The sequence below is a fragment of the Gallus gallus genome, chromosome 5 (assembly GCF_016699485.2).
Source record: "Gallus gallus isolate bGalGal1 chromosome 5, bGalGal1.mat.broiler.GRCg7b, whole genome shotgun sequence".
Classification (NCBI taxonomy): Eukaryota; Metazoa; Chordata; class Aves; order Galliformes; family Phasianidae; genus Gallus; species Gallus gallus.
Window position 1 is genome coordinate 18,216,579 of NC_052536.1, and position 24,895 is coordinate 18,241,473.

The following is a 24,895-nucleotide window of genomic DNA, read 5'->3' on the forward strand; positions in this document are numbered from 1 at the left end:
ATACAGACAACTGAAAACAAATTCCTCGTTGTTAAACCAGCCTCTCTTAGACTCTCTCTCCATTTCTTTGTTTTATTTCTCTCTTCAGGATCTTATTTAATTTCACAAAATGTTTTAAAGCAATGCTAGCCTGAGAGTTTGAAAACCTAAAAAGTAATGGGTAGCATTGACAAAAGGCATGGTGTGTGTTAGCTGCACAATAGCAATGGTACATCTTATGTGCCAACTTCTAATACTATGATGGAGAATTTAATGACAATATTTTAATTTTATCTCCTGAGGCCAAGATTTGGGTAGTACCACTCACGTGGTCTGTAAGTATTACCATTTTGTAAAATTAAATGATTTGCTACTAGCTCATCTAGAACTTATTTTTTGACAATTTCTAATTACAATCACCAAGAGAGTATGATATGGTTATGAATTCAGAAGATCTCACTGGTTAAATAACTCGTGGTGAATTGGTTAAGTAATGGTATACATGTAAATACATTTTGCACAGCAGTACTCAGAGTCGTGTAATGAAGGTAGGTAGCTAAGGCTTTTAGAATATTATAACCATTTTCTGTGTTAGATAAATATGCTTATATAACAATATTTCAATTTTAGTATCTTAACCAGAATTATTCAGTTTTAAAAGGACTACTGGTAAGTATATACAATTACCCGAGTTTCTCAAAACTTCCATGAGTCATACTTGATTTATTTTATTCCTGATGTAAAATGATGACGTTCTTTGGTTTAGGCCTTCTCTTCTATTTTCACTTGCTAGCAGGTGTGGTATTTTTCCCGGCACAAAGAATCCTATTCTTGCTACAGAATTTAGACCATCATATAAATTTACTATTGTATCAAGGTATCTCTTACATCAAGCATCTGTATTAATACCTGCAAACATCCAGCAAACCAATTAAGCACTTGACTAATTCAAAGCACAAGTCATTCTGGATGGGTGACCCATTTAAAAGATTAAGAGCTTCTGATTTTAACAATAGTAAAAATCATTACTGTGTTTAGCTTTAAGTCTTTTCTTATGAAGAATGAAATATCAACAGGCAAAAGCAAGTTTCAAAATACGTGTTTCATTGTTATTAGCTAAATGCTTCACACAGTCCTGCTAACAATACAGAGAACAACTGCAGGCAAATATTCATAAGCTTACCCTTTGATGTTTAACTCAAAGACAGTCAAATAAAAGAAAACACATTAATACAATAAAATTGTATTTATATGATTTACATGATGTGAAATAATTTTATTAATACTAAAATAATTTTAATGAAATAATAACTTTATTAAGTTTCTAAGAATAAAAATAGGAAACTGAGATATCCAACTAAATACGTGTGTTTGAGAGCCTCACCATGTGAAAAGGGCTGAATTTATTCTACAACTGACTTTATTTTAGTTATCTCAAGAATTACACTGCTCTTTTCAGCACTAAATTTGAAGCTTTCTTGACAGTGGTGATCAGAAGTGCTGCTTATGCAAATTAAGAAATTGCAAAACACGAAGATGCGTGAAATAAGGTCAGGTGGAAAACAAAACCAAGCCTCATCTCTAGATGATGGATTCCCTAGAAGATGTTAAGTTTGAATATCATTAGCAGATGGGTGAAGAAATTAAGTATGTGATTAGTGTACTAGGTAATAATTGGTTTTGTTAAAAATGAGCATTAAAAAAGAGAAATCTTGTCCTGCAGTTTTCTGAGTCTCTGGAATAGAAGTCTGAATGGCCACTGTGCTCTGCGCTGAAGTTAAATGCTTTTCCCATGTAGCAGAGGTACTCTTGAGCGTACCTACTCAGAAGATGTACGGAGCATGGGAACATTTGTGAATCTGATTAAAATTCAAGTAGGTGGTAGGTGCCAAGTCAATCATTTGAGGTGGATGATATTTGTGAAATGAAAACTTTAGGAACTTACATAACTTAATTAGGAAATCAACTGATATTACTGACCTTTTATTCTTCCAACTCCAACCATACTATGATCCTGTGAAACTAACTCTAGATCATTCTCTTCAATGTAAAGACTGCACTACAAATTGTTTATGTACCGTACGACTGCATGTGTGAAGTTGACCTTGTAGTTCATACTTAAACTCACTTTAAATATAGAAAAAAAAATACAAATGTTGAACCATTATGGCTGTTAATCTCAGAAAATCTCAATTAAGGATGAAGTGTGGTTTGGATTATGTCTCAGAAAGGCACACAACAACAGAGAACAAGTCTCCCCAGGTAAATAGAGATGATTAATTTGAAATTGTTTGAAGTTTGTTTACATAATACATATACAACAGGAGGCTTTCCCAGGCAAATGAAATGCCTCGGGAATCACAAATCATAATAGAAGGGGGGAGGAAGTAAATTAACATATCCACAGAAAGATACTTGTGGAATTTAAACCAGTATTCACCGCTTTCCTTACTGAAAATACAGATTGTTTTTCCATAACATAAAGAGATGAAACTACTTGCTTTACGTTTAACTTAGTCTGGGATATAACCTTCCTTATCAAAGGCATTTACTTAGTTTTAATAAAACTAAAGAACAAACATTTATGAAAATATGTGCTATTGATGTCACTACCTGCGTTCTCCTGTATTGTGGCATATTTTACTAGCCAATAATTAACCTCCTCTTGTTCTTTTTGTACACATACAGGTACGCACATATACATACATGTTTTTCTGTAGCATTACAACCATAACAGGAAGGATTTATTGGAGAGAGGAGGATTTTTTTTTAAAGTTACTCTTATTATGAAGCAGGCTTGTCTCAAACAAGCTTATATACACACATTTGTTGACAGGAAATGTTAAACTTTAAAGGAAAAGCAAACAAAAGCTTCAAATGAAATCCACATTTCCCTCATTTTGCTGGTTAAGCAAAATCATATTTAAGTTGCTTGACTTTAACAAATGCCGTAGATGCACTCCTAATATTAAATCTCTATGAGAAGGCCCCCTTTTTTTTAATAAGAAGTCATCTTAAAAACATAAATGCTGTTGAGGAGAACAGTGCTTAAGTCTGCATGAGCACCTGAACTGATGGCTGTACGTTATCAGAAGCGGCTGGCGGTGAGGCCTACAAACGTAGTTGCGGAATGGGACCTCAAACCTTGAAAACAAAGTTCACTGTGGGCTAAGGCCTTGTTCTGGAGCTTGGGTTTTTTCTTTTTTTTTTGGCAGATATTATACGGATTTTCTGCTCTGTACAAAGATTTCTTACATCTCTGTGGATTTTCTCCTGTTGAGTTTTACCAAATACGTTCTGAACGCGGCAGAGTTCTTATACATGCAATTGATCGGCACTTGCAAAGGAGGTGCAGCAGTCTGATGTACATTTAGAACAACAAAATATTAGAAATACGGGTGTCCTTTCCCACTCTTCGTGTTGCTGAGTTCCACCTTGAGCAGAAAGCAACAAAAACCATCCCGAGTGAGACTGTAGAAGAAAGCAGTTTGCTGTTCTCACCACTGAGAAAATGGAGAGCCATTAAATGATAATCCCTTAGGAGTATCCAGACCTGTAATTGGGGGCCTTAAATAACCATCTGCCTGATAGAGAGATTTCTGATTGAAACGATGAGTGAGGCTACTTTTTATGCCCGTTACGAAGTAAAAGTAACCTTGCAGAAAAGCATCTTCCCCACTTCATAGGATCACAGAATCATCGAGGGTGGATGGACCGCTAAGATCATGTAGCCCAACAGTCAGCCCATGCCTGTGACTGCTCTAAATTATGACCCGCAGTACCGCATCTGCCTTTTCCTTAACACCTCCAGGGACGGTGACTACAGAGCTGGGGGACCTCGAGATTAAAAACGCGTAATAAAACCGTAGCTACGCGCAGCCAATTAGCGCCAGCTCTAAGGAACGAGGCAGCACTTCGCAGCCCACGGGGAGGAGGCACGTGACCCCCGCCGCCCCCAGGCTGAGTGGCAGGGCGCCGCCGGCGTCCGCGCGCAGCGCCGAAGGCCTCTCCCAGCGCCTCACCCGGGGGGCGGGGTGGGGGTCCCTCTCCCTCGACTGACGTTCCTCTCAGCCATTCAGAGCTCGCGCTGCCCGCTGGACGCGGGGCTATTGGTCGGGGCGGCGAGGGGGTGGGCGCAGCGCCGGGGTAGGTGCCGTGGGCGCGGTCGCTCCCGCTACTCGCTGGCGCAGCGGGGTTCGGTGGGGTTGTCTTTCCGACGTTGGCGGTAGCGAGTCTGGTCTCAGCAGCCCGCCCTGCGCGTGCTTCTCTCGCTCTGCAGCGCTCTTCCTGCTTGGGGGTCTCCTAAGCTTGCAAAATGGCTGACGGACGGGACGTCGCCTCGGAGCAGCTGAAGCGGTGGCAAAGCCAGCGAGGCTCTCAGGTACCTCCGGGGTCTACGACGGGAGCGAGCGGTGCGGCGGAGCGCGGCTCTCGGGCTGTTCGCCCCGGGCGGAGAGCTGCCAGCCGGCCCGCGAGCCGCTGTGCGCGGGGCACTGTGAGGGCGAGGGGCCCTCGGCCAGGAGGGACGGCTGCCAGCTGGGTTGTGGTGCTGCTGGCACAGGCACCTCGCTGCTTAGCCTTGGCCGCCTGTGCTGGGCAGGGCTGGGGCTGGTCCGTGCCCGGCCATGGGCTGGGGGCCGCTGTTTCCGCGGTGGGCTGGCTGGGATCGGGTGTCCTGTTATCAAGAGCGATAGAACTCGGTGAAAATAGAATTAGAGGATGACATAGACCGCGAGGAACACTCAGCGGTGTGTGGCGACGTGTTTACCGGGTTGGATTGGGGTGAGGGGTGGGTTGAAATCATGTAAACAACAATAGGGGACGCTGCCTTCCAAAGGCGGAGTGTGTGCCAGAGTGCTCGGCTATGGGAGTAAGTGCTGCACCAGTTGGCTGCCATTCCTTTTCAGCCAACCCCTGTGCCAGTTTGCTGCTCGGTATCTGCTGCCAGAAATATGTATATGGCATTAAACGCTCCTTCTGCTGATTGAATAGAATGGCAGCCTTACTAAGCATGGGTGGCTGCCATAGTTCCCACTGCTCATAGTTATCCCTCGGCTTTTTCCTGCTCTAAACGGTGCTTTGTGTAGGCAATGTTCCGACCATCGGTTGTGGCTTCATCATATTCCACCATGTTTTATAGTATTTTCGTGTACTGCAGCTAATGCCATTTGTATTAGTGCCAGCTTTTCTGTAATGAAACAGCATTTAAATATAGGCCAAGGTTAATGTGAAGACTGGGAGGTAACACGGAGCCTGTGTTGCATAAAGAGTCATGAGACCTCAAGAGAGAAAGTAGGGGTGACTTATTAGAATTCTAAAGTGACATATGTAAGGTGCAAAGTATCAGTAAGGCCTGGGAGAATGCACTTTGATGTATGGTGTTTACAACAGCTGTGACTAAAATCCTCCTGGCTTTGTTTCTCTTCTTTCTGTGACAGCGTCTTCGTATCTGTGTGTTTATCTTTTAAAGCTTTGACTGTGTGCAGCTCCCAACCATTTGAAAGCACAGGCGTCAAACAAACTCAACTCCAAAAGTAGTCTGAGAGTTCTCTTAAAACTGATGTGGTTTTGCTTCTCTCCTGTCGCAGGGATGGAAGTTGTTTTGTGTGCCTTGCATACCATTATCCTGAAACTAAAGTGACTATATGTATCCTGCCAGTTGGAAGTGTTTGTACTTCTAGTGTCAATATTGGAAAGAACCTCTCCGAAAGTTTGCCTACACAAAAGGACCTTACAGTCACAGAAATCTTAAGGTTTTTTTTTTATATGATTTCTTTCAAAAAGATGTGTTTCTAGCTGTTTCTAGTGGTCTTAAGTTTGCATCGTGGAAGTAATAGATAAAGAAATAGTACAGTCCCTTTTCAAATGGACAGGTTATCTCTACAAACCTTTTGTATTTTACTGCATATGTAGCTTCCAACTGACGTACAGTTTTTTCCTTTTCAGGTAATCGTTCTGAAGGTATTATAAAACCATAGATGAACCAAAAACTTCTTAAGGCTGGGAAAAGAGCCATCACGTGTATATCCTTAATGACCATTACCAGGGTCTTGCAAGGGCATTGTAGAGCAGAAGATTGTAGGTGTATGGGTTATAGTCCTACTGCTGAGCTTAGAATTTGTATACATTTTAGAAAGGATAAGCAGGGCTCTTATGTCAGCATGACTTCTCTGTGCCTCGATGGACTGAGTGAAACTTGTTGGGATGGATTTCTTTTTATCACATTACCAACTTTTCCTATCTTAAATGAGTTTTGTAGTCTTCAATATGAAAAAAAAAATGATGACTTAGGGAAACTGACTGGCTGTTTTTAGCTTTGAGAAATGTGAAATTTTCAGTTGACAAAATGAGTGAAAATCAAAGAAAAAGCAGTGCAGGTAGTTGGGTTTCCAAAGGGGGGAAGAAAAGTTTTCCCTATGCAAACTAAAGTTTTCTTGACCAAAAAGTTCATTTAAAAACGTCAAGATGTGTGAGCTTCTTATAGTTATATCTGCAGACTACAGATAGTCATTCAACCCATGTTTGAAGAAAGGGCTTTTCAAAGCAGAGGCTTTGAAGGGACTTCTGAATGGGCTGCTTGAAGCTTCCATACCCTAGTATGGAAAATGGCTCAGGATAATGAGCCAAAAAATCAAATTGCACTAACTTGTGCAAGGTGAATATCTTGAAGCAGAGTATTTTACATATACGAGGCTGAATGACTGGAATGGATGTGTGAATTTTTCCTAAAGTTCCTTGAATATGGTAGTGTCCTACTTACTTTAGTGCATCAAAATTGTAATTACAAAAATTCAGCTGTGATGACAACTTAAACTATCTCCTCAAATTATAAACTGCATAATTATGCTTTATCCTGCATACTTTTAGGGGTGCTAAATTGTATGGGGTCTGCATATTAGGATATCATGTTAAGAAACTAAACCTTTAGAATAATTCAGGATGGGAGAACTTCCTATGCATTCTGACCAGGTGGCTTCTCAAAGTGAGCAGTAAAATCCCTTTATTTGATTTATAACTGAGCAAAATATAAGTATGTGACATAGAATCAGTAGAAATAATATTGAGAACAGTTTCTTCTCTTCCATTTTTCCCTTGACAAACCAGTGATAATGTTTTAATTAAAGCATCTATTCCTTTGGCTTAATGTTCCTTTTCTTGCTGTGTTTTATGCAGCACCCTGTCACCTTTAGAGTAGCATATTAATACATAGTGCAGATATACACACCGGTAGAAAAGAGTTTATATGTATGTATTCAGGAAAGTGGAAGTATAGACTGAATAGTGCTGTAGAATTCCAGCAGATGTTCCCTGAAGTTATCTCGGAGTGGCTGTTTTTTCTCACCTGGTATGGGGTCACTCCTACTGTACAAACAAGCAGTGCTTTGGAGTGGGCTGCAAGAATGGTATGGAAGGAAGGGGGGAACGAGGAGAAATGTGGTCTATTTCAGGTAATTTATTTAAAGAGGCAGAAAGTTCTGATTTCTTGTCTTTTTGACGGGACATATGTTGACAGCAGTGCTTCTGGTAGTCCTAGTCCTTCAGTGGCTTATGAGTCTAGGATGGTCGTTTCTTGGATTTGTTCTTGCTTAGGTTATTAGCAAAGCTCTTCCAGACTAGTAAAGGCATTCACGAGTACCTTCCAGTCTTTACTGTGACTACAGATGTTTCCTTGTGACTTCATTCCTGTACTGACATCACTTTCCCTTTTTTTTTCCCTTATTGCTTTTCAGTAGTTACTCTCTTTCATGCTTCTTCTCCCGTATCCCCTCCAGTCAGGGGAGCAGCAGAAGGGTCAAAACGAAACTTACATTTTAAAATCATCTCAGCATATTTTACTTGAAGAAAGGTGAAGGCGTAATAAATACTTCTGAATCATAGAAAACATTCTGTCATTGTATATGGTTTTAACTCCCGTTCTTGAGTGGCCTTAGGTATAGTGCTGTTGATATTTACACCCCTATGATTTCTGTAAGTATTTCCAGAATCTTAGGCAACTTTCTTGCATGTAGTTGTGGCTTAACCCTGGCAGGCAGCTCAGCACCATGCAGCCACTTGTTCCCTCTGCAGGTGATTTGGGGGAGAGAATTGGAAAGGTAAAAGTGCAAGAGCTCATGGGTTGGCATGAAGACAGACTGCTGGGTAAAGCAGAAGCTGCATGTGCAAGCAAAGCAGAACAAGGAGTTCATTCCTTAGCTTCCCTTTGGCAAGCAGATGGTGTGTGACATGCTTTTGGTCAGTGTGGGTCAACTGTCCTAGCTGTGTCTCCCCAGCTCCTGCTGTCAGGGCAACGTGAGAAGGAGGAAAGTCTATGGCTCTGTGCAAGCATAGCTCTGCAACAACTGAAATGTGGGTGTGCTGTCGTAACCGTTTTCATTAAAAAAAATCCAAATATTGGTATCATGTGAATATCTACAAAGAAAATAAATTCTGTCCCAGTCAAAACCATGACATAACCACCCCTTCTTCCATACCGTGCTCAAGTCCCACACTTTTTCTAATGCAGCCTCATTAATGACCGCCCTTTGGTGATACAAAGATACCATTCCTTTGGTCTGTGGACCACTACTGTGGAATGTCTGTGACTTACCTTCTGTCTGTTACAGGAGCTCTGAGGATAGGAGGGGCTGCTGTTGTGTGAAGTTGCTGTGTGCCAATGGGAGCTCCGCTTGGGTCACTGTTGCACTTGAACTACTTAGGGTAGTCCTCTGGTTTGAGTGATTCCTGCTGTTGTACTTAACTGTAACACACAACTCAACCCATAGATTACAACAGTTTAAAGCTGTGTCTGTTACAGTTTCCAGTTTTGGTCCTTCCAAACCAGTATATACTGTTTAACATGTAATGAGCTGTTCTCCTTGCTTTTGCTCAAGCCTGGGTTTGCCTGTTGACTGTAGTCCCTTGGAGTTCTACCTGCTTCAACCTGGCCTTACCATGAGCTGCAGTCCCCTCAGATGTCTGTCTGCTATGTTGTAGACTTATCTGTAACCGTAGATGCTTTGAGGTCTGCCTCTTCTGGTGTGAGCTTATCAACAGGGTGTAGCCTCTTCAGGAGCATACATCCTGTGGCATTGACTTATCCACAGTCACTCTGGGGTGTACCTGCTGTGGTGTGGCCTTCTCAGTGAGCCTCAGTCCCTTCAGAGATCGCTTCCGACAAACCTGCTGTGTTGTGTTCTTATCCACAGATGCTTTGAGGTACTTTTGCATGGTCTTATCCACAGACACTGCAAGGTGTATCTGCTGTGGCGTAGACTTCCCCATGGCCACAGGTGCTTTGGGTTGTACATACTCTCATGTGGGCTCACCTGCAGGGCACAATCCCTCTGACTAGAGTTCGGTCTGGAGTCCCAGCCTGTCCAGCCCAGATAACAGCTGTAGCCATTATCAGAATGTTCATAGGCACAGCAAAACAAGCTGATAAGGAGTAGAGCAAATGGCAGAAGCAAATGCAGCCGCTAACAAGCACCAAACTCCTACCATGCAGTATGTCAAGTAAGCCCTGTTAGCAGCTAAACAGCTGAAGCATCTATACATGTGGTTCTAGTGCAGTCCCCACTCCTATCAAATCTGTCATCATCTTGAACCCTTTATGCTCCACTTCGGATGGCCAAAAGGATGGCGTTATGGTATGTCACAAGTGGGCAGCTCTGCACCACAGAGCCACTTGTTTGCTCTCCCTGGCTGGGATGGGAGAGGAAACTGAAAAAGAGAACTTGTGTGTTGTCGGTTTGCTAGGTAAGGCAAAAGCCACGCATGTGAGCAGAGCAAAACAAAACAAGGAATTCATTTGCTATTTCCTATTGGCTTGTGGATGTTCAGCTGCTTTAGGAAAGCAGAGCTCATTGTGTGTAATGGTTCTCTGGGAGGACAAATGGCTTCACTTCCACTTTTACCGTGGCTTATATTGCAGAGCATAGTGCTGTGTGGTATGAGATGTCTCATTGGTCAGTCTGGATCAGCTGTGCTTCTGGGTCCCTTCCCTGCTCCTTGTGCACCCCAGCCTGCTAGCAGAGCAGCCTGAGAAGTTTGTTTGTTTTTAAAAAAATACCTGCTCTGTGTAAGCACTGCTGTACAACAACTGAAACATCAACCTGCTATCACCACTGCTTTCCTCAAAAATCCAGACCATGGCATCCTATAAGCCCCTATGAAGAAAGCTATCTCAGCTGAAACTATGATACATGTATTTTTGTGTGTCCTGTGACACAACAGTTAAACAGATACATGCATTATGTGGTTTAGATAGAGGGCTTTTAATTTCTAGTGTTGACGATAGTGATTTTCTTCCTTTCAGAAGCCAGATGCCTTGACCACTGGTGCTGGCAACCCAATAGGAGATAAGCTGAATATTATGACAGTTGGGCCACGTGGACCTCTTCTTGTTCAAGATGTTGTTTTCACTGATGAGATGGCTCATTTTGACAGAGAGAGGATTCCTGAAAGAGTTGTGCATGCGAAAGGAGCAGGTATGTTTTATAAATGCATTTTTCTCCCTGTGGAATCAGGTTTTAAGAAGCTTTTGAGTTGGCATATCAGTACAGTGGATTGAATGATATTATAATCTGTCATTTAATTAACAGTAAAAGCAGCAGGTAAGGCCTGGTTTAGAAAAACTATGTGTAGGTCTTTGATCCAAAAGTAAATGGATCAAGCATATGAAATTTAAAAACAAACAAGAAACCACAAACCCAACCAACCACGAAAAATACCTGTAATAATTCAATTATAATAAACAGTTAATGTGCTATAAATCTGCAGTTCTTGATTTAAATTTATACCACTCGTTATGCCAAGGGTCAAAGCTGAAATTTAAAGCACTGTATTAAACAATACAGAAACGTAATTATAGCCCTTTGATTTATTTTAAATACTGTACTATTCACTGTACTCTGCGCCATCTGTCTGTTGCTTTATACTACCCCTCTTCTCTGAAAAGATGTCTTAATCATCTGTGTTTTAATATTTGTTTCTGTGGTTTTTGATTAAAAACTTCACTCTTTAATACCTGATGTATCTGTCTGCCAAAGAAAGATGATCCTTAATACTTAAACTAGAAAAAAGACATGTAGAACTATCACCGCTGGTTTCTGTTGCATGTTGCTCTAAAACAATAAAATATGGGACTGAATCTTATTGTAATAGAAATCTGTAAAAAAGATCCTCTTTGTAGGGTGGGGAGAAGTGTGTTGCTTTGTCTTGTTTAAAGATGGACCATTGATTCTGCAACATTTACCGAGATCAAAGAAATACTTATCTTCCTCTGAGGTAAATGTATAAAATCTTGGCAGAAGAGCACCCAAAGAGTTACTGTTTATTGTTCTGTAGAGTAGAAGTGAGATCTGTATTGCTGCCGGGAACTGTTAGCAGTTTGTTAAGAGGGGGCTGGGGGAGCACAGTGCAAATACTGGATTCTCTGTGTTGTAAATTTTAATCTGTACAAACAAATTGGTGGTTTAGTGCATAGATTTAAACCAGTGTATTTTCATGGTGTTTTTTTACTTAATGTTGTGTGTTTAACCATAATTGAATAATATGTGCTGTGAGTGGAAGGAAATCATGTAGATCTGATGTTTTGAAATTATATTTCTTCAGGTGCCTTTGGCTATTTTGAAGTGACTCATGATATTACCAAGTACTGCAAGGCGAAAGTGTTTGAACACATTGGAAAAAGAACTCCAATTGCTATACGGTTCTCCACTGTTGGTAAGGCTCTAAAATTGTGTATCTATATATAGATATCTATCTATCTACCTATCTATCTATATATACATATATATATGTATATCATGGTATCAGTGTTAACTGATATATTTATATAACTGCATATCCCATAGTTAACACTGATATCGGTGTTTGAGTTGCAGAGCACTTATGTTGTCCTTAAGATATTTAAAATGTTTTGGTACTGAATTCCTCCTCCGTGAATTTCATTTAATTTTTAAGACCTTAAACAATAGTGAACTGGTTCTGTGCCTTGTGGCACCATCCCACTGTGGATACTCTTTCCACTGGAATGTGAAAGAAAGCGTAGTCTGTATTATTTTTGGTTCTGATGGAAGGCTTTGTTTCTGGAGGGATCACGGTCAACACTTGAAAACTTCAGTTTTACTCTTTAAATTTGAACACCTGAAATCTCTTATGCTGTAGGAATGCTCTGGAGAGGAATGCTGCTAACTGTATTTTAGGCAAGTAGGAAAAATAGGTATTGTAAACTATCTTGTTTCTTTTGCGAAGGAAGTGAGTGCATGAATTGGCTATGTTAAGTATGCATTATAAAGCAGTACAGTATACCTGATAGAAAAATGATCTTTTGAAAGGTGTGTATTACTAGTCTAGTAATATCTATATTTAAAATAAATTCTAATGAATGTTTAGTTCTGGAAGTAGCACTGGAAAAGTGGAGGGAAGGAAAAGGCAAAAAATATATATATTTCAAAATGTCAAGGACCTGTGGTTTTTGGCTTTCTGACCTTTCTCTGGAAGGTTCTGTTGGAGAGAAAAGGCATGTAGCTGTGCTTGATAAGTAGATAGTGCTAAAGTGGGGAGTTGCAGTGTTACCTTTTGTTTCCCTGCTGTCTTTGAGCATGTTTCTTCCGAGCTATTTTGTAGCAGACAGAATCATTTTTACAAGAGATGATGGGTGTCCTAGTTATTTCTTGGTGATGGCTAACATCAATAGGTGCTGAATGCCTCCAGAACGCTTGCTGACATATGGTGGAGGACACTTCTGCTGTGGTATAAATTCACCTGCTAAAAAGATTACTTTGGATAAAGCAAGGGGTTAATTAAGCGTTGCAACTCTTCTGTAGGAAGTTGCATTTTCATTGGATGCACTACTTAAGTTGCTGTTCTCCAAGCGAGAGCTTTCACACTGGGATTTGATGCACATGAAGTAATGTACTTTCAGGGAGTGTCTGACGTGGCTGAAATACCTGAAGTATTATTGCAAATATGCATAACATTCTTGAAATGTGACAGATTTTAATTAGAAACAAACAACAACAAAACCCATTCCCTTAGGATCTTACAGCGTATTCTCAAGTTTCATAGTTTATACTCTGGTTTCTCATTATAACACTTCTATATGTTTGTGTTTCTTCAAGCTGGAGAATCTGGGTCTGCTGATACAGTTCGTGACCCTCGAGGCTTTGCAATGAAATTCTATACAGAAGAAGGTAACTGGGATCTTGTGGGAAATAATACTCCTATCTTCTTTATTCGGGATGCAATGTTGGTGAGTAAGCACTGAAGATGATGGTATTTTCTGGAAGAGACCAGAAGTTTTTTCATACCTTGTTCTTGCTTTACTGAGAAGCAAAAGTTGTTCTGACATGCTTTTAAATTCTATCCATTAGGTGTTCCAACTGGTTTTGACTTGAAAAGGTGATACTTAAAAAATAATTAAAAAAAAAATTAAAAGCTAATACTTGATTACTTTAATAGCACACGTGTCTGGTTAGTTGGTAGTGTACATGCTACAGGATAACAGCCAGCAAGTAAATACATAGTGACTTGAAACTTCCAGTTTGATCAGCTTCACTAGTGTTTATATGCAAATTTAAGAGCATTTGCCTCTCATCTTATTGGACAGAAGTTGAAAGTGTTTTCTGTCTTTGAACATCCTGTTAATCCTAATGGTAAAAAGAATTTTGCTTTCATAGTCAAATCAGTAAAATTAGGGTAACAAATTTGGTTGCAGGAAGTAAATGATAATAGAAGATTTTTCTTAAGGCTTTCTAATCTTCCAGTGTTTTGTTCCTTTCATAGCTAAAAATGTACTGAATACAACTGTTAATCTTGTTTTGTACAAGGTTTTGCTTATTATATCCCATGTATTTGAGGATATGAAATGAAACTTATTTTTCTCTCTTCCCTTTCCTCCCTGGACAAATTAGTTTCCATCCTTCATCCATAGCCAGAAGAGGAACCCTCAGACTCATTTGAAGGATCCAGATATGGTATGGGACTTCTTGAGTCTTCGCCCTGAGTCTTTACATCAAGTAAGTTTCTCTTCTTGAATTTCATGTTACAGCAGCATGTTTTTAACTGGAACTGTTTTGTCTACATAGCACAGTAGAGTTCAAAGGTCTATAATAGCTTTGATACCTCCTAAGGCTATGAGTACTTTCTTCTAGTTTTGTCTTTTTTCTTTTAAAGACTATGGAAAAACTGTGTTTCTCCCATTTTTCTGATCATATTTTACATAGAGATGGGAAGGAAGTTTGTGTGTTTCCTTAATACTAAAGCCATGGGAGAGCTGATTAACAACAAACTGTATATTAATGTTAGCTTATGAAAAGCTAAAGAAAATTGAAATGCGGTTATGTTTTCTAAAATGAGACAGATTCATAGAGAAGTTTCCCAAGCAGTAGTAACTGGAAATAGAGATACAATAAGTATTGTTTCTGCTTGTAAACCTGAAGAAAAGCAGCATTCTGAATAACTTTGGTGGTATGTTTATTGCCTGAAGACGCTGAGGGGTTAGTTATTCAGGACTTAAATTTTCAGATTTTCTTTATTTTATGGAAAGTCTTATTTGTATTTAAATATCTCTGCTTTCCTGCTCTGTGCTCATAGAGAAAAATCATAACATTATTACTAGGTTCACGTGTTTTTCCTTTAAATATTAAAGTGGGCGTAATGCTTCACATCCTTTTGCAGGTGCAAAACCTAAGCAGTCTTAGTTTACTAAGTCTTAGAAACTTAAATTTCTCGAATGCTGATATCATTTTTAACATTAAATATTAACAGTGATGCATATCATGTCGTAAGTGACCTTAGTCTCAAGTGGTTGTTTAATTGAGCTGATGAATGAGCTAATATTGTTGGATTCTTCTCTTTAGGTGTCTTTCCTGTACAGTGATCGTGGTATTCCTGATGGATTTCGCCATATGAATGGATATGGATCTCATACTTTTAAACTTGTTAATGCTAGTGGGGGAGCTGTTTACTGCAAGTTCCACGTTAAGGTGTGCTTTTTATCCACTTATCTATTGGAAGCAGAATTTGTACTGACTTAAAAAATCAACTTAAAGGTTGTCTGAATGCTCTGTTTAACATCTACTTTAATTCAGAAGAGAATTACTTAGTGCCTATACTCAACATATATTGTGCGTGCGTGTTTTCAAATCAGTTGTGTGCATTTAATGTATATAGAGGATGTTCCTTAAAACTACTACATCAATGTATGTGAAGTCAAAGAATATAATCTTCTTCCTGAGAGCCCTGTGGCTGAAGATCACAGAACTTTCCTACTTTTGTCAGGAAATAACTCAGTAGCACATCTCACTTGCAAACAACTTTCCTTCAGTTTTAAAGACAGTGGAGCTGCTTAACTTGTTAAACATCAGCTAGTGGAGCCTGGATGCTTACCCTTGAAGCAAGGCTTGAGAAACCATTATTCTAAATTAAGAGGGATTGCATAGCAGCTATTAGTCTTAGAGTTGTTAGAAGCTTATTAAAATGACATTATAGCTCATGTTGAAGATGCCAGAGAAATTGAAGGGGAAGAAAAGAAATTTCAAAAGAATATCTAAAAAGATGGATTCTATTTGAATCTTGGACTTTCAGTATTGAGGGCTGCTACCCTTCTATCAGTTTATTTTGGCACGTGGTTTGTGGGAAGAGACAAGATGATGGGACAGTAAAGGAGCCCTCCATCCTGTGAGGGGAAAGGAGAAATATCTTCACTTTATGTGCTGTAGAGATCGTATTTTCATGTTTGTTTTTATGTGGTATAGCATTACATTTACTTCTGTTTTATAAGATAACTCGTTTTCATCTGGAAGCCAGCTGTTGAGTGTATTGTTACCGAAACTGATATTACTGTAGACTGGGACAGTCACGCTCTTAGTTCTTGAGTCTTGTTAAAACATGTTGTTGTTATTGCTTATTTTTCTTAATTTCTGCGTGTAATACCTGGTTCTACTGCTTTTGTTGCTTTTAGACCGATCAGGGCATCAAAAATCTTTCTGTTGAAGAAGCAGCAAGACTGGCTTCTACTGATCCTGATTATGGAATTCGTGATCTTTACAATGCCATAGCCAATGGAAACTATCCTTCCTGGTCTTTCTACATTCAAGTTATGACTTTTGAAGAAGCAGAGAGGTTCCCATTTAATCCTTTTGATTTGACTAAGGTATCTCTGTTGCTCTTCCTTGCTGAAACAGTTGCACTGTGTGGTCTTGATGTTGGTCTTGTTTTATGTCAGAGTTTCAGTTGCTGTTGCAAAGAATGGCACTTTGGAAGCTGGTAATATAAACTTATATTTTTTCATTAATATTGCCCCCCCCAAACATCTAAATACTTCTGTCCTTGAAACTGCAGCATGACAAAAGAAAGGCTAGTTTATCTAGTTGCATTTTTTTAGTAGCAGAAAACAATCATGCTACCAGTTCCACATACAATACTGCATTCCTAGGCATCTCTTCAAGTGCCTGTGGGTATTTCATTTAACTAATCAAGTGCTGGGATTATGCCATGATGAAATGCTTTGCACGAATGCTTGATATGAATTTCAAAAGACTAAGACATCCCTCAAAAAGTAGAAATTACTTCAAAAATGTGTTCTTTCTCAGTTGAGACTTTATTAAGCAGCATTTTCCTGTTTTGTTATTTAAGCCGCGTAATACTTATCATGTTGATTTTAATGTATGCATTTTGTCATATAGATTTGGCCACATGGTGACTACCCTCTCATTCCAGTGGGCAAGATTGTCTTGAACAGGAATCCTGTCAATTACTTTACGGAGGTAGAACAGATGGCGTATGACCCTAGCAACATGCCACCTGGTATTGAACCTAGCCCTGACAAGATGCTGCAGGTAATCTACTGTTCGTGTAGTACCCCTTGGGTGAAATGCAGCTGATTTTTATTTTTTTTGTCTTTAAATAATCACAGTTTGTTGATATGCTTATCTAGTGTTTAAATATTAAGAGAATGGAGACAACTAAAGGAATAGAAAATCCAAAACTTCAAGGGCATCTGCAAAAACTTGTTGCTACAAAATCTATTGGTCTGACAAGAACTGTATGAGACCTTAGAAGCAATGCTTGCTTACTTATGACTTATAGAATGTTTTAGAATTAAGGTCTCTTGAGTGTGGGAAGTGAACTTCAAATGCTCTGAAATACAGGTAGAGCTAATCTTAAATTTAAATTTAAACATAAAAATTGTTTACAAGTAGGAAAATACTGATATTATTCTTTGATATTTAACACTGTCGTGGTATTTTTCAGTTCTAGACATGTAACCCTTCTCCTGTGTCAGGATAGGGTTAGTATTCTGAAACAAATCTTGCTGATAATTGGTAGGGAATGCCAAGTTGTGTAAATACAACTGTATGTGCTGTTCTTCACAGGTATTTTTGTGAAGTCAGCTTGTGCCTGTGTCACTTTGTGCCTGCACTTTAAGTGATGTCAGGAATATATAAATACGCGAAGGAAACAGTCTTCTGTTTTTTACTGTTGAGTGTATAATGATTTTAATTGGGATACACCGCTTAACTGCTACTTGCTAAAAGAGCTTTATTAATGTTTGTGATGCATGTTTTAGGGTCGTCTCTTTGCGTATCCTGACACGCATAGACATCGTCTGGGACCAAACTATCTGCAAATTCCTGTGAATTGCCCCTACAGGGCTCGCGTGGCCAATTATCAGAGGGACGGGCCAATGTGTGTGTCTGACAACCAAGGTATTAATAGAAATCCTTTAAAATATACTATTTTTGAGGGTACTGCAGCTTTTTCTACAGAAAGGGGATTTGCAGGAGAGCATGGCCAGTCAAAAGAATTCATTAACGTCCTCAATTTGTTCATTTAAAGACTTCTAGGGACAAACTCGTTGAAACAGTGTGAACTGAAAAGTTCTAAAATACTGATTATTTAACATTAAATATGTCTGAGAAACAGTTTCACAAGTTAATTTACTGTTTCTTTGTTTGTACTTGTAGGCAAAAATCTGCTCTAAAAATTAGAGCCTAAATCTTTTAAGAAGTCTCTATCTGCATTTCCCCCCCAGTTTCCAAGAAACTGCAAGGCAGGAATGTAAATCCCAAGACTAGAATTTTAAATTCACCTCTGTTGCATGATACGTTCTGTCAGTGTTTGCCCACTTTTGGCTGACTTGTATCTAAACGTAAGCAAGTATGTACTTGAGCTACGTTTCATGCCAAAACCTTGTATTCCTCTGGGCTATGAATAAAACTTCACGAAGGAGGAAGTGGAAGTATTTGGAAAACAGGAACTTGAAAGCAGCTCCTGCTTTTAAGAAGCTTTGTAAGTTCATTGTGTTTAAAATAAACTGTGTAAGGTTCGATTTCAACAAGATTTCAAATGAGCAGGTGGAAGTATGTTTTCGTTGCCTTTGGGCTAAAATTTTGAATGGCTCCCATGACTTCATTATAACTCTGAGCAATGGTGTAGAGGAAGTGGCCAGGTCTCTTTATTTTGCAAACAAAACAGTTTTTTTTATCCTGAGATCTGTGTAAATTCTTCTTGTACTAAGTGCTTTTTAAATGCTGGCTGGAAGAATATCTATATATGGTTATCAACAGGAGCAACTGTTTTCAATGAGGTGAATCAAAATTGGGTAATTGGCTTCTAGATTATTTCTATTTATTTATTTTTCTTAAATTTTTTGTGTTCCCTCTTCAGGTGGCGCCCCGAACTATTATCCAAATAGCTTTACAGGCCCAGAAGATCAGCCTGTTCTGAAGGAGAGCCGCATGTCCGTTTCAGGAGATGTGCAGCGTTTCAGTAGTGCAAATGAAGATAATGTGTCTCAGGTATGATGCATAAAGGGTCTTCATACTGCTTATTACAGAAGATGAGTATATAGGCTGTATAAATGATGCTAATAAGGATCAATCAAACACGAATATCTTTGATGCGTTTGGGCTAACTTGAAATTAAGCACTCATAACATTTATAAAGATCTCTGTACAGCTTAATAATGATTAGTAACTGAATTCTTGCTGACAGGACTATTAGTGAGCTCTCAGACCTCTGACATCATATTCTGAGCACTCATATTTAGTTTTCAGTTTTCCTGCAACTGGTCTATGCAGATACTAAAACTAGAATATGCATGTAATGTTATGAGCTCTGGTTCCTTAATTTGGGGTGCAACAGTACGTACTTGTTCTCGTTAACTAGGTAAGCATCAGTGATTTTAAGATAGAAATGAAAGGGATTGTTAGCAGATTTGCTGGGGGGAAGTAAAGAAATAGCAAAAATTGGTTGCCTATGGAGTTGAATTTAAATGTTGCCTTACTAGAGATAGCTATTATTTCTCTGATAATAATGAATCCTAAATAACGGGCTGCTGCTGGTGGAATGACTTGCTTTTGGAAATCTGAAAATAATTTCTTTTCTAATCGCAAGGTGCGAGACTTCTATCTCAAAGTGTTGAAAGAGGATGAACGCCAAAGGCTGTGTAAGAATATCGCTGATCATCTGAAAGACGCTCAACTTTTCATTCAGAAGAGAGCTGTAAGTAGTCTATTTGCTTTCAGTCTTTGCTTTTTTTCTGCAGTCTTCCAGGCAGTCTAGCAACTTCATCAAAATAGCACTGTGTCTATAGAGAGGAATTCTGCTTCTAGATAATGAGCAGACTTTTTTATACAGGAATTGCAAATGCAGAACATTTTAGTGTGTGAATATGTATAAATAATGTAGAATATGATAGAAGCATTTACTCCTAATGAGAAAAATTAGAAGGATGTTATGTTTACCTTGACACTTCAAAAGTCAGGTGACTGCCAATGTAACATTTTCCTCTAGTTAAGGGAGAGATGGTGAGTGTCAGGGAGGGTCTAGAGCTTTTTCCTAGTGGAATTTTGTTTAAATTCAGGAAAGGCCTTTTTTATATCCTTATAGAAACAATGATTCGTTGTGTTTGTTGCTCCTTTCTGGTTGTTGAGAATCGAACTGTTAATTTTGAAAAAGTATTTTCATCCCTCTATTCTTCCTTCCATATACTGATTATAGAACACAGAGTATTGTGTTCTGTAATGACAGTAGGGGATTGTCAAAGAATGCCTCAAATGGAGAAATAAAGTTATTGCATTTTATGTTGTCTTCCTATTTAGGTGAAAAACTTCACTGATGTTCATCCTGACTATGGCGCGCGTATTCAGGCACTGCTGGACAAATACAATGCTGAAGCTGGGAAAAAGGTGTGCTAATGACTTCTGTTGCTGTATTTTGCTGAATGAAATATTTTGCTTTTGTTCATATATTTACCAGAATGAAGAATCTACTTTAACTCCCATTTGATTTTAAATGGGAGAAGTCAGTGCATGTGGAATTACAAAATGAGGGAACATCAGTCTAAAACAAAATTACTGGCTAATCAACATTAAATTTAATGTAGTTAATTGCTTTTCAAAGGTTTGGAAAATAAGCATAAATGCTTTGCAAGGTGCCCAGGTTGATTCTTTATACCAAATGATTATCTATCTTCTGTAGTGGTAGGAAACACTTTAACGGGACTTTTCTGACTACAAAGAATTTGTTGTTCAATTGTACTTTTTTTTCTGCAGTTTCTCTGACTGCCTTAATGGAACTTGCTCTGAATATTTCTCTTGTATCACTTTTTAGGATGTAATTAGGACATACACGCAAGCCACTTCTCGTGTGTCTGCCAAAGAGAGATCCAACTTGTAAAGTGTGCTACAGAGAATTACCATGTGAATTTTGCGTCCATACAACTGCAGGACAAACTGTTGAAAAATGATATTGAATGTAGCAGAATTCCTCACAAATTTTTTACAGGCTTGATTTATTAAGCTTTCAAGTGCCTGTATCTGTACTGGAAACAGTAAGTAACACAAGCTAACAATCCTAGTGCCTTTCAACACTAGTGCTTTACTGCTTGCTAAAAACATGGTGTTTTCAAGGAAACTAATTAAAAAGTTTTCATTTCTAAGAGGAAACATAAATTAATGTTTTATTCCATTTTTTTAAATTTAAAAATTTCTCTGGCTAAATTGCACAATAAGACTTATGTAACGATACTGTGATTATCCCTAAGGATAAAACTTGTTCATGTTTAAAAAGCTGATATTAGTATTTCTAGTAAAGTAGTTACGTGTATGTATTTGTAGGTGCTTCCTTTTGGATTTCTGTTTCGTCTTCCTGAATTAAAATAATACCTATGCAGTAGTTCTGGTAAAATATTGGTTATTTCTAGTTCCTGTCCTCAAAAATGAGGCTGAATAGTATATATATGTAATTTTCATTCCGAACACACATTGAAGGTAACAAATCTCTACTTACAAATGCAGTGTCAGAGATAACTAATCTAAGGGAGATGGTGAGGGCAGTTATTTCTGTAGGGGGTGAAAAATGTTTTTTCTCATTTACAAGAATTCAAATTGGAAAACATTGATTTTTTTTTCCAAATGTGTGGAATACTAACCTCCTCATACATTGGCTTACAAGCTTAGATGCCTTAAACTATTCCCAATAGCTCCTGAAGTTATTTCACTGCTGTAATCTGATGTTACTATCTGTTGCTTAAACCACAGCTGGTTTTCAGAATTCAAGTCTAATTGAAATGGTATGTTTGTATGAATGTGCATGCTTCTATATAGGGATAAAAGGGATAAAATCTGATTTTAGACATATTGGAATGTTGTGCACTGTTTGCAATTTAATTTATCAGTGCAAAAAGAAATTGAAACCATTTGGATTGAGAAGTGTTCTTTTTTCTGATTGTTCAAAGGAGTTTCTTTAGCATATTGATAACTTTATCTACAGTTTTGAAGTATGATCTTTAATAGTATCTTATGAACTGAGACATAATGAAAGTGTTTATATTTTAACTGTATACTGAGCTCTTAAGTTTTATGATAACTATGGGATTTCTGGTTTTATTGTACCTGAATCTGTCTGGTGTTGGCCTAAGAAAGTACAGTCTGTGCCTGAATGTTTCAAAGTATGTTCATACAACGAAGCCACGACTTAAGCTACTTTTTTATAGAGGCCAAAATCCCAACAAGTATTTTCTTCTTAATTAACTTGAAAGTATCACCCAGTTATGGGGTAACTGGTGTTCAAACTGCTGGCTGGAATTTAGAATAAAAGTTTGTCATACCCATTACACATTGAAACTATTCCTAATAAAGTAAAAATGTTTTCTAACCATGCTCAACAGGCAATTTGCCATGCATCTATAATTCCAGCAAGTATTAATAATTCTGCCTGTTACTTTCCCTCTTCCCTTACCAAAGAGAAAGATCAGTGTGTATATGTAACCAGTCTTAACTACACAGCATCGCCCTCGATTTGAAATATATCCTTGTCTGCCTACTAATATTGCTTCACTAGCAGTTGGATTGGAAGAAGCATGAATGATGATGAAAGATTTCAGAGCCCAGCTACTACCTTTTAAGCAAACACTATACCGGTTTCAACAGCTGGTGCATTTGAGGACCTACCTTGAATTGTATTTTGAATAGATGTACTTCTTGATTTGGATTTCAAGCACGAATTAGCTTTATGAAAAGTGATAGAGATAGATTAAAAAAAAAAAAGATAAAGTACAAGAAAGGTTGTAGAAGGCTACTCCAACTCATTTACATACTAACCTACTGTGAAAAAACATCTGTGTGATAATGTAAAATGGTATTAAATGACGGTCTGTTTTATCCTGGGATTTGTCTGGATAATTGCATGATCAGGCTGGTGGGAAATAAAAGAGCTGTATAAGTGGGTAGGAATTTTTCTTGCTGGCACAGAGAATCCTGATGAGTCTTGGGAAAGAGTAAGCGAGACTTAGTCTGTAATTTGTGATCTCTGCTAAACAGATTATGTTGCCTTTCTTTTATTTCTGAAATAAAACAATTGAAAATTTCTCAGCTACATGTTGCCTTTTTTGTGAGTATATATTCAATTGATGTAATTTAAATGGAAGCATGAATTTGTTAATTTTTTTGGAGATAGATATAAATTCCCCAGAACTTCAACAGCTTCTACACGATTTCAGAACACAAGTTACTTGGACTGCACAAGCTCTCATGAAGACTGTATAAGCAAACGAAGGCTTTAGACTCTGACACTTCAAATTCATGTGAGGGTGCCAACAAGTAAGTTCTATTCAGTATTGATATGACAAATTACCTGTTTGGAACCTTCTCTTTAATTTCTAAAGCCTTCTGAAAAGAGAATGCTGCTTGGATCTGTGGTACAGCAGTGCCTGAGACTGTGTACCCTGTGAAAGGGGGAAAAATTGCTTTTGAACATCTCTGTGGCTTTTGTTGATGGAGTCTTCCTGAAGGTTCTACATGCTAAGGAACCTTTTGATATTTTTCATCTAAAATTTTCAGTTACAATATACAGAATAGTCGTAAGTTCATCCAGTTTTTTATCAGTTCTCTCATTCTGTTGGATTCTGTTAACAAAGCATACGCAGTTGAAATAAAACACTTAAAATATGTCTTGATGTTACCATAAAGCCTTTCAGAAGGCTGTCGGTATATATAGTTGTTCTTCAATATATATTACCCAAATGTTTAATTTTCCTTTTATTGCACTTGCTACTTTTTCTTCATGGGCAAGAAACAGATGTGTTGGGACAGCTCACACAACTGGAATGCTGTAATGGATGGCTATGTCCTCTTTAGAAAAGACAGGCTGGCAAGGTGGTGGAGTTGCTTTTTATGTGAGACAGCAACTAGAACGTATTGAGCACCATGTGGGGGGGGGGGAATGGTGCACAAGTGGAGAACTTGTGGGTAAGAATTAAGAGGCGGGCTAACATAGGTGATACTGTTGTGGGTGTGTACTATAGGCTGCCTGATCGGGGGAGGAAGTGGATGAGGCCTTTTACAAACATCTGGAAGTAGCCTCACCATCCCTGGCAATGGCTCTCATGGGGGACTTCAACCATCCTGATGTTTGTTGCAGTATTGCCAGGCACGCAAGGTCCAGGTGGTTCCTGCAGGGTGTTGATTATAACTTTCTGACACTGGTGAGAGTGGCTGATGAGGAGAGGTATGCTACTTGACCTTGTTTTTACTAACAAGGAACGGCTGGTCAGGGTTGTGGTGGTTGGGGGAAGCTTCGGATGCAGAGATTGCAAGGTGGTGGAGTTCCACATTTTGTGTGGCAGAAACAAAGCAATAAATAAAATTGCTACCCTAGGCTTCAGGAGAGCCAACTTTGACTGTCAAAGACTTACTTGGAGGTATCCCATGGACTAGAGTTAGAAGGTAAGGGGGCCTGGGAGGACCGGTTGGTACTTTAATACCACTTCTTCCATGTTCAAGATCAGTGCATCCCTAGGAGTGAGAAATCAGGGAAATGTGGCTAGAGGCCTGCTGGATGAGCAAGGAACTCACGGGTAAACTGAAAAGAAAGAAGAAAGTCCGTGAAATGTGGAAAAGGGTTTGTCCACCTGGGAAGATTATAGGAATGTTGTCAGGGCCTCTAGGGCTGCAACAAGGAAGGTTAAGATCTTCTTGGAATTTAACCATGCAAAGGAAGTGAAGGATAACAAGAAAGTTTAGGGGGGTTTTTGTTTGTTCATTTGTTACGTTGGGATGTCAACAGTAAAAGGAAGACAAGAAAATGTGGATCTGGGTGCCTTCATAACAGGACACTGAAAGGCAGAGATTCTGAATGCCTTTTTTTGCTTTGTTCTCTGTTGCTGTGATTAACCCTCTGGAATCTCAGACCATGGAGGTAAGAGAGTCTAGGTAAAGGAAGACTTTCCATTGCTCAAGGTGGATCTGGTCAGAGAGCATCTAGCCAAAATCAACATACAAATCCATGGGCCCCAGTGGGATGCACTCGTGTGCTGAGGGAACTGGCAGAGGTGACTGCTGAACTGCTCTCTATCACCTTTGAAAGGTCCTGGCAAGTGGGAGGTGTGCCTGAAGACTGGAGGATAGCCAGTGTCACCCCAGTCTTC

At 38.9% G+C, this 24,895-nt stretch overlaps 1 protein-coding gene across 1 annotated transcript; it reads left to right on the plus strand.

Moving 5' to 3' along the window:
* The first annotated feature begins 4,155 nt into the window (after nt 1-4,155).
* Nucleotides 4,156-22,843, plus strand: CAT (catalase). Its single transcript, NM_001031215.2, is given in 13 exon segments — nt 4,156-4,360; nt 10,274-10,445; nt 11,572-11,682; nt 13,083-13,213; nt 13,875-13,979; nt 14,823-14,948; nt 15,926-16,117; nt 16,650-16,802; nt 17,534-17,672; nt 18,634-18,764; nt 19,363-19,470; nt 20,070-20,156; nt 20,581-22,843. Coding segments are annotated over 13 exon segments (1,587 nt in total). The 5' UTR covers nt 4,156-4,294; the 3' UTR covers nt 20,647-22,843.
* The last annotated feature ends 2,052 nt before the right edge of the window (nt 22,844-24,895 follow it).